At 41.2% G+C, this 11,957-nt stretch overlaps 1 protein-coding gene across 1 annotated transcript; it reads left to right on the top strand.

Moving 5' to 3' along the window:
• Positions 1 to 1,901: 1,901 nt before the first annotated feature.
• On the top strand, positions 1,902 to 11,854 carry mep1bb (meprin A subunit beta b). The gene is made up of 14 exons (XM_049598404.1): positions 1,902 to 2,038; positions 2,153 to 2,171; positions 2,278 to 2,328; positions 2,416 to 2,459; positions 2,565 to 2,643; positions 4,864 to 4,981; positions 5,131 to 5,309; positions 5,966 to 6,184; positions 6,426 to 6,578; positions 8,677 to 8,886; positions 8,987 to 9,454; positions 9,546 to 9,725; positions 10,093 to 10,285; positions 11,268 to 11,854. The coding sequence occupies exons 1-14, from the start codon at positions 1,964 to 1,966 to the stop codon at positions 11,494 to 11,496; spliced, it is 2,217 nt and encodes a 738-aa protein (XP_049454361.1). The 5' UTR covers positions 1,902 to 1,963; the 3' UTR covers positions 11,497 to 11,854.
• Positions 11,855 to 11,957: the final 103 nt, after the last annotated feature.

Here is an 11,957-nt window from a genome sequence, read left to right as displayed (position 1 = left end):
TTGAAAGGCAGATAGTTAAAATGTTTATATGTTGTATTGACTTAGAAGTGGGGCGCACTGGTAGTTCACATGGGAAAGGTGCGGCTAGCCCTTGTTGCAGCAGCATACCATACCATGACTTAGTCATACCAAAAATTAGAAAAAAACCCAACAACATTGGTCCACAGGGGGAGCCACAGCGATCGGTCGCATTTTAGCCATTTTGAAGCATTTTTCTGTTGTTATAGCGCCACCCAGTTGCCAATTAGAGTTAAATTTCTCCAGTCACCTTGAGGCGTCCTGTTCTACATATCTACCAAGTTTAGTAAAAATTGATGTGGTAGTTAGGCCTAGATAAGAAATTAGCTCTCTGGCGCCCCCATTTTGTTTGATGGGGTCAGTAATGGAGGGGTCCTCTCAGATTATGTGTGGTCATATGCCTACAAAGTTGCGTGGTGATGGGTGAAACCCTTGAGATGTTATACACCTTTATGTGATGAGCCACGCCCTCCGCAATATTCATTGCCTTATAGAAGCTCAGTTTTAGGAAGTTTTCCAACTTTTGCCAAGAGGGAACTTTAGATATTGGTCCCTAGATTATGTTCACCCAGTTTCATGCAGATCGCTCAAACTTCCTAGGAAGAGATCCATTTGAAGTGTTTTTCAAAAAATTCAAAATGGCGGAAAATCTATATATGCCCATTCAAAGTTTGCAATTTCAATCGGTTGCTATAGCGCCCCCCTTTGGCCAGTTGATGTAATATTGCTTCATTCCCATCCTCCCATGACCCTCTACCACTGTGCCAAATTTCACATGGATTGACCAAGTCAGTGAGGAGAAAAACGTGGAACACACACACACAGACAGAATTTTCGTCATTAGATAAGATAGTAAGATTGGGTTGTAAAAATGGGTTAATTGTTGTATGTAACTATACATGTAAGAAACTGCAAATAATTTAACTTAATAGAAGAAAAGTGAGAGAGGGGTAGGAACATATAAGTTTTACTTCTACCTACTCCTTTTCGAACATTTCCGTTTTTTCGTTTTTTTGTTATCACAATATTGTTTTAAACTTTGGTTTGAAATAAAGTCATTCATTCATTCAAAACAAGCAAGTAATGTAATCATAAATAAGTAGTGTTGACATAGTACTTTCATACAGCACTGTTAACCACTACTGCAACAGAATGAATTGTGTATGTGTCTGCCCTGTCTTTTGTTGTATTAAACTCATCTCATATTGGACAGATGTCTTTACGTTTCTCTTCCCAACTTGGCTTGGGAGAAGGTATCAAGTTTTTTCAAGTCAAAAGGCTCAAGTGAAGTCACTGGATGTTAAAGTCCAAATCAAGTTCAGTCTAAGGTTATCAAATCTGTACTCGAGTCCAAGTCATGTGACCCACACATCTGACAGATCTGCCCAAGTATATCAGCAGGATGCATTTTCCTTTATTAGATGTAAAATTACACTGACAAAAATAGTCTTAAAGAATGTATTGGTTTATTCTGGATCAATATAATTAGCAGTTTGTTACAGGCAGGAATAAAATACAATGCATAATTGTTGCTGGTGGCAACTGGATTTCAATGACAGCTGCAATTTATGACTGTATAAGTAAAACAAGGTTAATGCAAACAAAGCATTATAATATGAGAAAGATCCAGCGCATCACTTCCTCCAGATGTTGTTCTTCCTCTGTCTTATTCTGAAAGGTAAGTAAGCATGACTGTTTTGCCGCCCCCTGGCTTATTGTTTCACTGCGGCTAATCTGCAAATGTGTAAAGATTTGTTCGAAGATAACAGCGAAGATTGAAGTTGCTGTGTAACTCAGACCCTTTACAGCTCTGTCAATTATCCACCCTTGACCACGTTTCATTTTATTCCCTGCGTGCACCCCTCTTATTTCTGCACTCTGAGTGACTTGTAACAGCTGAGTACCTGTCACCTGCACTGTCCCATGTAGAGGGACACTTGAGGACATGGCAGGGACAAAACCTACAGGTGTACTTGTTCTTCACATTGCATGCCTCTTATGTTGTGCGACCCTCTGCTTGGTGAGAAGTTGCTTCTTTTTTTTTTTTGAGCATGCTGTTGTATGATAACTAGAAACCTGATTTTAATATATTTGTGTATCAATAACATGTATGTTTGAATTCTCTTCTGTTTAGCCCACAGCAAAAATATCAGGTAAATGATTTATTTTTTTAAGCAAGACACAGATTTCCTTTCTATTATCACTAATCTGTCGCTTTCATTTGAAGTGTCTTCACTTATTACATATCCATTTACACAGACTATGATGTGGACGGTGGACGGGACCTTGACATTTTTGACATCAATGAAGGTATGTGGGCATTTTTCATTCTCATATCTCCAGATTATTTCTCAGTAACTAATGTAAACCAGTTTTCCTCATGCTTGGTCTCCACAGAGGCAGGGTTGAATCTTGTAGAGGGGGACATTGTGCTTGATGAGGTATGTTAATTTAACTGCTTTTCATTTTCACATGCACAGTTGAAGATTCTGGAATAAAGCTTATGTTGTCACTGTCTCAATGGTTGCTTTACCTGACCACCACAGAGGCAAACTCGAAATTCCATAATTGGGGATCAGTACAGGTGGCCAAAGACGATCCCGTACTACATGGAAGATGACTTAGGTAAGAGTGCCTGTAAGGACCTGCATTTAGAAAATGTTTCTACATGAACATTAATGTTGTAAATTAGTCTTTTAGCAAACAGCTAATACCTTTGCACTTCTACTTAAGTAAAATTGTGATTGCAGGACTTGAAACTGAGTATTTTCATAGTGTATAAATTACACAGTTACAAGTGAATTCAAGGATTAGTCACTATGTAGAATAACATACTGTATGAATATGTTTTATACAGTAAATATATGTTAAAGGTCTAATGTGTAGGATTTAGTGGCATCTGGCAGTGACTTTGCAGATTGCAGCCCAATAAAACTGCTTCTGTGTACCAAGTGTGGTGGTGAATGACAATAGCTGATGCAAAAATGCAGTGGGCCCAATCTAGAGCCAGTGTTTGGTTTATCCGTTCTGGGCTACTGTAGAAACAACATGGCGAGCTCCATGGAAGAGAACCTGCTCCGTGTGTAGATTTTAACGGCTCATTCTTAAGCAGGATTTATATATCTGCATCAAATCGATGCCGTACCTACAGAGTAGGCTCTGCGTCCACGTAGAGACTATGCCATACCCTACGCCTGACGTGAACCTCCCCAGAAATGTAACTACACATCGCACCAATGTAGACCCCCCCCCCTGTCTATTTTTGTAAGCTGAAACCATGAAGCTTTTATTTACTTTAATTTCACAGATAAGAAACAATAATTGTGAAGAGAATAAAGCCTCCACAAAAATAGCATTTTAAGTCTTGTGTGTGATTTATCCTGGCTTCATATGAGCTAGGCTAATTTACACAATGTTGAGTGCCATATGCTTGTTCTAATAATGTTAGCATGTTAAATTTGTTTGGAAAACATGTTTAGTATAAAGGCGCGTGCACATGATCAGAGTTAAAAATTTCTTGATGCCCGCTGTACCATTGTTTTCCTGTGGAAGCTGGCGTTAACGCTGATGTCGGGGTACTTTTTGACTTCGGCGTTGCGTTTTGGGCTTCACCGGTGTTTTGACGTGACGCCGAAAGTTCAATTTTGTTGAACTTCGACCCTGTTTGATGCTGACCTTTCTGTGTAGAGCCAATGATTTTACAGTAGAACACAGGTGGGGGGCGGGGGCGGAGACGTGGCACGGAAAAATTTAAAGATCCAACTGCAAGATGGAGATGATCAGTGTTGGGTCAAGCCAACGGCAAGCGCTGCAGCGTCGGCAAATCAGCAATCATGTGCAAGCACCTTAAGACAGTTGTTTTGCCGGTGAACCTTGTGAGTAATGAAACCAGATTTTGTAACTTTACGTTTGTTAAATGTTGCTGTTGTTTCTGGCTTTGTTTAATTTGCGGAAATGTCAGCTAGCCGCTAGGCTAATTTATACAATGTAAAATGCCATAGGCTTGTGCTAAAAACATTAGCATGTTGTATTTGTGGGGAAAATGTGTCCAAATAAAGACAAGTGCTTTGTCTGTGAATGCTGCGAGTTAATGTGAAGCCGATTTGTGTACTTGTGTTTGAAAGTGTCTCTATTGAGCCATGTTTAATGTGTGTTTAATGTGTGTTTTGGGTGTGTTTCAAATCAACTAAACTTTAGAGCACTCACAGAAACCCCACTGCCGACTAGTGTTGTGGAGGTGTAACTACAGAGTGACAAAGACAGTACAAATGCTCACAACAGCGTAGGCCATGTGTGTAGGCTACGGCATAGGGTCTGCAAGTATAAATTCTGCGTAAGGTAACAAAAAGACAGCTATCCTAATTTAAGGTCAATACTCAAAAATGAAAGCACAGTTATGAATATCATCTTCCATTTCTGCCAATATATCTCTCCTAAATCATACACACTAGACCTTTAATGCAGCCAACATATCACATAACATATTGAGCACTACATATTTCCTTATTTGGCATATGAACAATGCTTTCTGGGCATATTCATATTTTTGTCACTTAAATCAAACATGCAACTCAGTTTGTAGAGAGGGGAAGGCTTAACAAGTCAGAGCCTTTCTACATACTGGGTTTTTAATGATGTCAGAAGAAAATAAAGGAACATATAAAGAAAAAAAAAGGCTGATTAATTTTTTTAAATATATATTTTTACACATACAGCAGGGAGTAACTGAGTAAAGCTTAAAGATTAAAAAGAGGCCTTTTATGAATTTATGGTCAGTCTTAAAAGGGGAATTGGGAGATGCATTTTATCATCTTTAACACAATTGATTTATTATCTTCTCTGCAGAGATCAATGCAAAAGGTGTGATTCTGAAGGCCTTTGAGCAGTACCGGCTCAAGACCTGCATCGACTTCAAGCCTTGGAGTGGAGAAGCAAACTACATTTCCATCTTTAAAGGGGGCGGGTGAGGCGAAAAGAACTCTTATTGTTTAATGATCTGTTCAGATGGCAAGACAAGCTGTGCTTTATAGCCTTGTAATCTATTTATAATTACAACAAAAGTCCTCAATATCATGTTCATGAAAGCCTTGTTTGTTTGTTTTTATCTTAAAGCTGTTTCTCCTCTGTGGGAAACCGACGAGTTGGGAAGCAGAAGTTGTCAATAGGGAGAAACTGTGACCGCATCGCCACCATTGAACACGAGTTCCTTCATGCTCTGGGTTTCTGGCATGAACAGTCCAGATCAGACCGCGATGACTATGTCAGGATCATGTGGGACCGCATCTCAGAGGGTAATAAATCACTGCTACTACGATACCCAAATTATAATTAATTTAAACACTGCTCATTCATGCTCCCACATATCATTAATCCCTCTATGACATGCCTACTTCATGGCTTCTATTTCGTGTATGCTTATAAATTAACTGAGAGGGCATATAAAGTAGCTCTCATGCATTGCACTTAAACAAGCTTTTCACAAAAATGTAAATCCTAATTAATCTGAAAAGTCACTTCAGTCATGCAATGTTTGCAAGAGGTTTGTTATGCAGGACTTTATGCAGCAGGTGATTTATTGCTTGTGTGATAAGCATGTGCATGCGTTAGTGTCCTGGCTGCATAATCTCAAGATTGCACAAGATAAGCAAAACACATTATCAGCCCATCAAGGAATAAAACATTTTGTATCAGGTGCATTGGCCTGTGCTCTTCAAATGGTTAATAAATCTATTTTGAAAGTCTGCAGTTAAAGTGTACATTGCACTTTGAGATGTCAGTAATCCTTTGTCAAGTCTTTAAACACACACCAGCCACTGATAAGCAACATTTATTAGTGATCCGCCTCATAAACATCGCTGAAATCCGCTGCCACGTTTGGAGAATGGATGAAGACACTGTGATAATGATTTCAACAGCACTGACACCTTTATTTGTGTCTGATCTGCAGGTAGAGAACACAACTTTAACACCTACAATGACACCACTTCCAGCTCTCTGGGCGTGCCCTATGACTACGGCTCCATGATGCACTACAGTAAAAACGCCTTTCGCAACGGCACCGAGCCCACCATCGTCACCAAGATCCCAGCTTTCAGTGATGTCATTGGCCAGCGTATGGAGTTCAGTGACAGTGACCTGCTCAAGCTGCACCGCCTCTATAACTGCAGTAAGAGTCAACAACCTTACACACTTTAGTTCAGTTTTATTGTCTGTAAAAGAAGTGTTGTCAGCTTGTGCCGCCATTATTACAGCTAATTCAATGTCGTTGATAGCAGCTGTCAATAAGATGATTTATCTCCTGAATTTATGCTACATGGAAATATGTGATAAGCTAAACATTGCCCTTGATCATCAGTTTATAGTTGTTCAAAGTCCTACACTTGTGTGCGTTTTGAAATGTCTTGTAGCCCAGGGCTCCACATTCCTGGACTCATGTGACTTTGAACGTGAGAACATCTGTGGTATGATCCAGGGAGAAGGGGATAAGGCAGACTGGGAAAGGGTTGCCACAGCTGAAGGAGGGCCCAGCACTGACTACTCCAACATGGGCAAATGCACTGGTGAGAATTATGTTGCAGAAATATATATGTCACTTGGTGCAGATGCATAGCTCGGCATTAGAGAATTAGTTCACCCTTTTTCAAGTCCGTCTTAGAACAACAATCAAATGTCCATATGTACATTGAAAAAGTTTTGGGCCACTGCAATTGTTTCTCCTCTCCATACTGGCCCTGGAAAAAATGCCTTCCAATGAGGGTGGACAAAAAAGCAGTCCATGTTTTGTATTAAATGTTTCCTTAAGTTCAACCAACGCTAAAATGAGGCTATGAGGTTACACAAAACAAGTGGGTATCTTAAGATTAGGGACCTCATCTTATATCCAGCACATCATTGCTAGTTCAGACTGATGCAGTTGTCATTTTTACAGCCAGCACCCACATTGTGAGCCCGGTCTCACTCCAAAGTCGTTGAAATCAGTGACTTGCAGCACCAGAAACCAACAAAAAGGTGATCTTTAATGTCAGCATGATACGCAGCCAGTTGCAATTTAGTTTAATGACAGCCGGCTGCGTCAGGGGAAACACAGCGGGACAAGGACAAAAGTTAAGGTGGCGAAAGCCCGAGTGGGGCGGGCAGGAGGAGAGGTCAACTTTCATCCAAGAGAGCGGTGTTCGCATCCCGTAAGATTCTAAAGCCAAACACTGTTCTTTTTTCCCAATCCCGTCCATGTGTTTTTGTTGTCTAAACCCAACCCTGTGGGTTTGGTGTTGGAGGAATATAAACATAGTGCGTTTATTTTGACAGACACTACATGTAAAAGTTAAATTTCCTGTGAAAACGGAAGTGTATCCTGAAAGAAGACAATGCATGTAACAGGCAGAACTTGACACGTTGTCCCAGAACGTCAACAACCAATGCACCAAGGGTACCCTGCACATCTTATGTGGACATGGAAAGTCCATGACCAAAACGTCAATATATGACGAGGTCGGAGTGAGAATGTGTTGACACTACTACTTGTACCCGTTTGTGCGCCCATGGCCTGTAGGTCTTTAAGTGAGGTGTGGTGAGGACGAATTGTTGGTGTATTGCTATTTTGAGGCAGCAGAAAGTGATGATGCCACTGACCAACAAAAACCTGGTCTAACATCAGGATGGCAAAGTATTTTCCTGATATTTAAAAGGCACAATATTGTGATAGTAAGATGCACCTCCTATGTCAAGTTTAGATTTTACATTTTTTAGTTTTGCTGTTCAAACATCCCGTGATATTTGCTGCAGTGACATTTCTGCTCTTACTGCATTACTCTCAGCAGAAAACTGCTCGCTTCTCCAATTTGTCGAATCTGCCATGTAAATAGAGGTTTGCCAAGTGCAGGCACACCTGGCTTTTATTGGGAATGGGAGATACATCCTGATTGGTTAAATAATGTTACACCCAAAACACACCTATGATTGATTAAGGGACTAAATACAACTGTTTCGCCCTTTGACCTAGCAAAAGTGGTTGGACACGACCAAAATCAGTGGTTCCCAACTGGTGGATCGTGGTCCGAAAGTGGGTCACGGGTCCATTCTGAATGGACCGCAACTGACCAGCAAAAATGTAAAGTTTGCAAAAAACACATTTTATTTTTAAGTACAGTGAATTTCTGGCACAGGGCTTTTATTCTGAAGTGCTGTTTCCTGCTATAGAGTGAGTGGCTAACCCACAGCTATTTGACAGAGACAGCAAACTAGCTTGATGACATGTCCAAACGCAAGTATGATGCTGAATGTATTAAACTGTGTGGACCTTTAACTAATGACTAAGGAGAAATCTGGACAAGTTGGGAACCACTGCCCTAAATGCACTTGCGCCATGTATACCCACTTGATTTGTCTAGACAGATGAGGCCTTGCTGAACTTTACCACAGCACTTTAAGATGCACTTCAAAACAAGGACTGTGAATTTTGTCCCCCATCTCTGACATCACATGCAGGCATGTGAGAGGTTGTTTTAAAATAGACTTGTATAAATGAGAACCTGTCTTTTAATCATTGCTATATAATAGATTGGCCTGTATAATCTTCCCTCTTATCATCCACTGTGCAGAGTGCATTGAAATAATGCTTTGGTACTGACGTGACTAATCAAATAAAATTCCGATCTTTAGGCTCGGGGTATTTTATGTACTTCAACTCTAGCTCAGCCAACACTGGGGATACAGCTCTGCTGGAGAGCCGGCTCCTTTACCCCAAAAGAGGATACCAGTGTCTGCAGTTCTTCTACTACAACAGCGCCGGGGACACACTGAAGATCCATGTCAGAGAATATGACAAAGCTAACCCCAACGGAACACTGCGCTTTATAACCACTATAAAGGGTGAGTATTACTAAATTCTACTTGCGCTTGGAAAAATGTTTGTGAAATTTGGCAATCGTAAACTTGCTGTTCAATAAATTCAATGTTTTTACCTCAACAGGATCCCCTCAGGAGCTGTGGCAACTGCACCACGTGAGTCTAGACGCCAAGACGAAATTCCGCGTTGTCTTTGAAGGGACTAAGGAGACTTCTGGGCCTGTGACAGGGGGGCTGTCACTGGATGACATCAACCTTTCTGAGACCACCTGCCCAGAGTTTATATGGCGAGTGAAAAACTTCAGCCACGTTATGGATAACACTCCAACAAACACGTCTATCTTCAGCCCCCCTTTCACCTCTAAGGAGGGTTACACCTTTCAAATGGAGCTGTACCCCAACGGTAAGGCAGACTACGCCGGTGAGTTGTCGGCCTACGCTCATCTGGTGGCTCGTGAAGGGGACACAGGGCAAAAATGGCCATGCCCCTGGAAACAGATGACCATGATGCTGATGGACCAGCACTCACACATCCAAAAGCGCATGTCCAACCAGCGTAGTGTCACCACTGACCCCAACATGAAGGCAACAGGTGCAGTAATATTAAAATAAATTATTCTCTGGGTAAAAATAAATCCTAAAAATATTACATTCATACAACCTTCCAACTTCCTTTTTAACAGGCTCTGACATGTTTTTCTGGGACGACCCTCGCAAGGTGGGCATTGAGGTCACACATACAGATGGGTCCAAGTACTTCCGAGGGCCAGGCGCTGGCACCGCAGTCTATCTCACCCACCTCAGAGCCAAGAGCAGGGATTTTATAAAGGGAGGAGACGCCATCTTTCTCCTCACCATGGAGGGTAAAAGCACCAGATTACAGTATAAACTCAACAGATTTCAACACAAAAAACTTTGTGCATCCAAGATATTAAAGATACAAGCAAAGAAATGTATTGGCTTATTGGTGAAACCACATCTATCCTGTCATACAACACCTCAATTATTCATTCATTAGTATGCTACATACTCAACCCAGGCACACGTGCAAAACAGCAGATTTGTGGGATTACATATACCACTGATGCATGATTACACCCATGATTCAGATACCCACTTGTCAGAAAAACATTAGAGCCAATCATGCATCCAGTCTGTTCATTACATGTTCATTGTTGCTCCTCCACTTGGATCTAATTAACCGCTCTCTTATGTGCTGCCCCTCTTCAGACGTGGCTCATCTGACAGTGAGCCAACCTTTGCCCCCCACAACCCAGCCTCCGCCTTCTACAACCCAGCCTCCGCCTTCTACAACCCAGCGACCGGCCACCACTACCACCACTACGCCCCCTGATGTTTGCCTCAATGTGGAGTGTCAGAACGAGGGCGTCTGTGTCGTGGATGAGGGCAAGCCTGCTTGCAGGTGAGCGCTTTAAATGAATAGTTTGACATTTTGGGAACTACACATTCACTGTCTTGCAGATAGTTAGATGAGAGGATCAACGCCACCCTCATGTGTCTGTGCAATATGAAGCCACAGCCAGCAACCTGTTAGCTTAGCTTAGCAGAAAGGCTGGAAATGGGAATACAGCTAGCCTGGCTTTGTGACAAAGCCAGGCTAGCTTGTGACAAAGTGCACCTTCCAGCATCTCTGGACCAAGAAAATCTACAAATCAGATTGTCCACATTCATAAAACCCTTCCCTTCATAAAACCACATTGTGGTTTTATGAAGGGTTAAAGGAAGGACTCCTAGCAGGAAATTCGTGGCAGGCAGTGCAGGAGGGGATCTGTTTAATACCACTTATTTAATGCTTTTATTTTTATTTCTATTTAATCTCTCAATTTGTTTTTAACAAGTATTTCACTGCTGGAAAGATGACCTCTTTATAAATCGGGGTTGTCTGTGCAGAAAAAAGATGTAAATATTTTTGAAACTGGTGAATCGTGATCAGAGAGAACAGAGAGAAGGGGCTGTGACATTCACTTTTGTTCAAGAGATAGAAAACCTACAGCTACCAGAATGCACTGCACTGCAGCAGACCAATAAGTGCTCCCAGGAACAAATGATCCAGATGACACAAAACACACTTCAAATATATCGTATAGACACAAGAGTGGTGTCAATCTTCTAATCAAACTCTCAAAAAAGCAACATATTTCCCAAAACATCTTTTTTTTGTTCATTTAAGAGCATTCTTGAATTAAATATTTGAGGGGAAAGTATGGTTTATCTTCATGTAGATGAAGCCCCATAAAAGCTATAGTGAAAAAAAAAATTCTGTCTCACCTTCCTCTATTTACCTCCCACCAATGTTCCATCACCCTCTCTACATGCTTCGTAAAAGTGCTGGGAATACCTTCACATCTGATTTTTCTCTCTCATCCTCTGTCTCTGTTGTCCAGGTGTGTGGTGGGCGACGACTGGTGGTACTACGGGGACAGCTGTCAGTACAAGGGCTCCACACAGGATAAAACCACCCTTGCACTTGCCTCCTCTCTGTCTGTACTGGGAGTGATGCTGGTGATTACGGTGGTCAGTGTCGTCTGTGTGAAGAAGAAGTATAAGAAACGCAGTAGCACCAACAGTAACAGTGTTGTCATGGAAAACATGAATGCCGGTCAAAGACCGTAGTGGGAGACCGTGACCTTTGTAATGATAGCTTCATGAACAGAAGCATAATGCAAAAACAGACTTTAAGTAAAATAAATTGGTATGTGTTTTGTTCAATTTTTATGATAAATATTCTGTTGAGCAAGCTTTGGATTTATAGATGTAAGGCTAGTGATTCCAGTGAGCAAAGCAATCACATACTGTAGAGAAATGATACCCAACTTACAGCCCATGGGCCAAATCTGGCCCACGATAGGGTGCAAGGTTGCCTAACGACCATTTTCTAATTTACAATGAAAAAGAATTAACACTTGAATTTTTTTTTGTTCTTTGAATGTAAATAAGATGCTAAAGTGCATTAAAACACATCGAAATCGTGTTTGTTTATTTAAAAATAAATAAAAAAATACCAGTGGAGGATCTCCCAGACCACCAATGGAGGCCAAAGCAAAGCCCTGAAGCTGCTGCGACTGGATCTGCAT

This window comes from Epinephelus fuscoguttatus, linkage group LG15, assembly GCF_011397635.1.
Source record: "Epinephelus fuscoguttatus linkage group LG15, E.fuscoguttatus.final_Chr_v1".
Taxonomy (NCBI): Eukaryota; Metazoa; Chordata; class Actinopteri; order Perciformes; family Serranidae; genus Epinephelus; species Epinephelus fuscoguttatus.
Note: the sequence above shows the minus strand (reverse complement) of the source record. Positions and strands in the feature narration are given on the sequence as shown.

Coding starts and splice junctions, on each gene's coding strand:
- mep1bb (XM_049598404.1), top strand. CDS start 1,964: ATGGCAGGGACAAAACCTACAGGTGTACTTGTTCTTCACATTGCATGC. Junction 2,329..2,415: donor CATTTTTGACATCAATGAAG/GTATGTGGGCAT, acceptor TGGTCTCCACAG/AGGCAGGGTTGAATCTTGTA. Junction 10,286..11,267: donor GAGGGCAAGCCTGCTTGCAG/GTGAGCGCTTTA, acceptor TCTGTTGTCCAG/GTGTGTGGTGGGCGACGACT.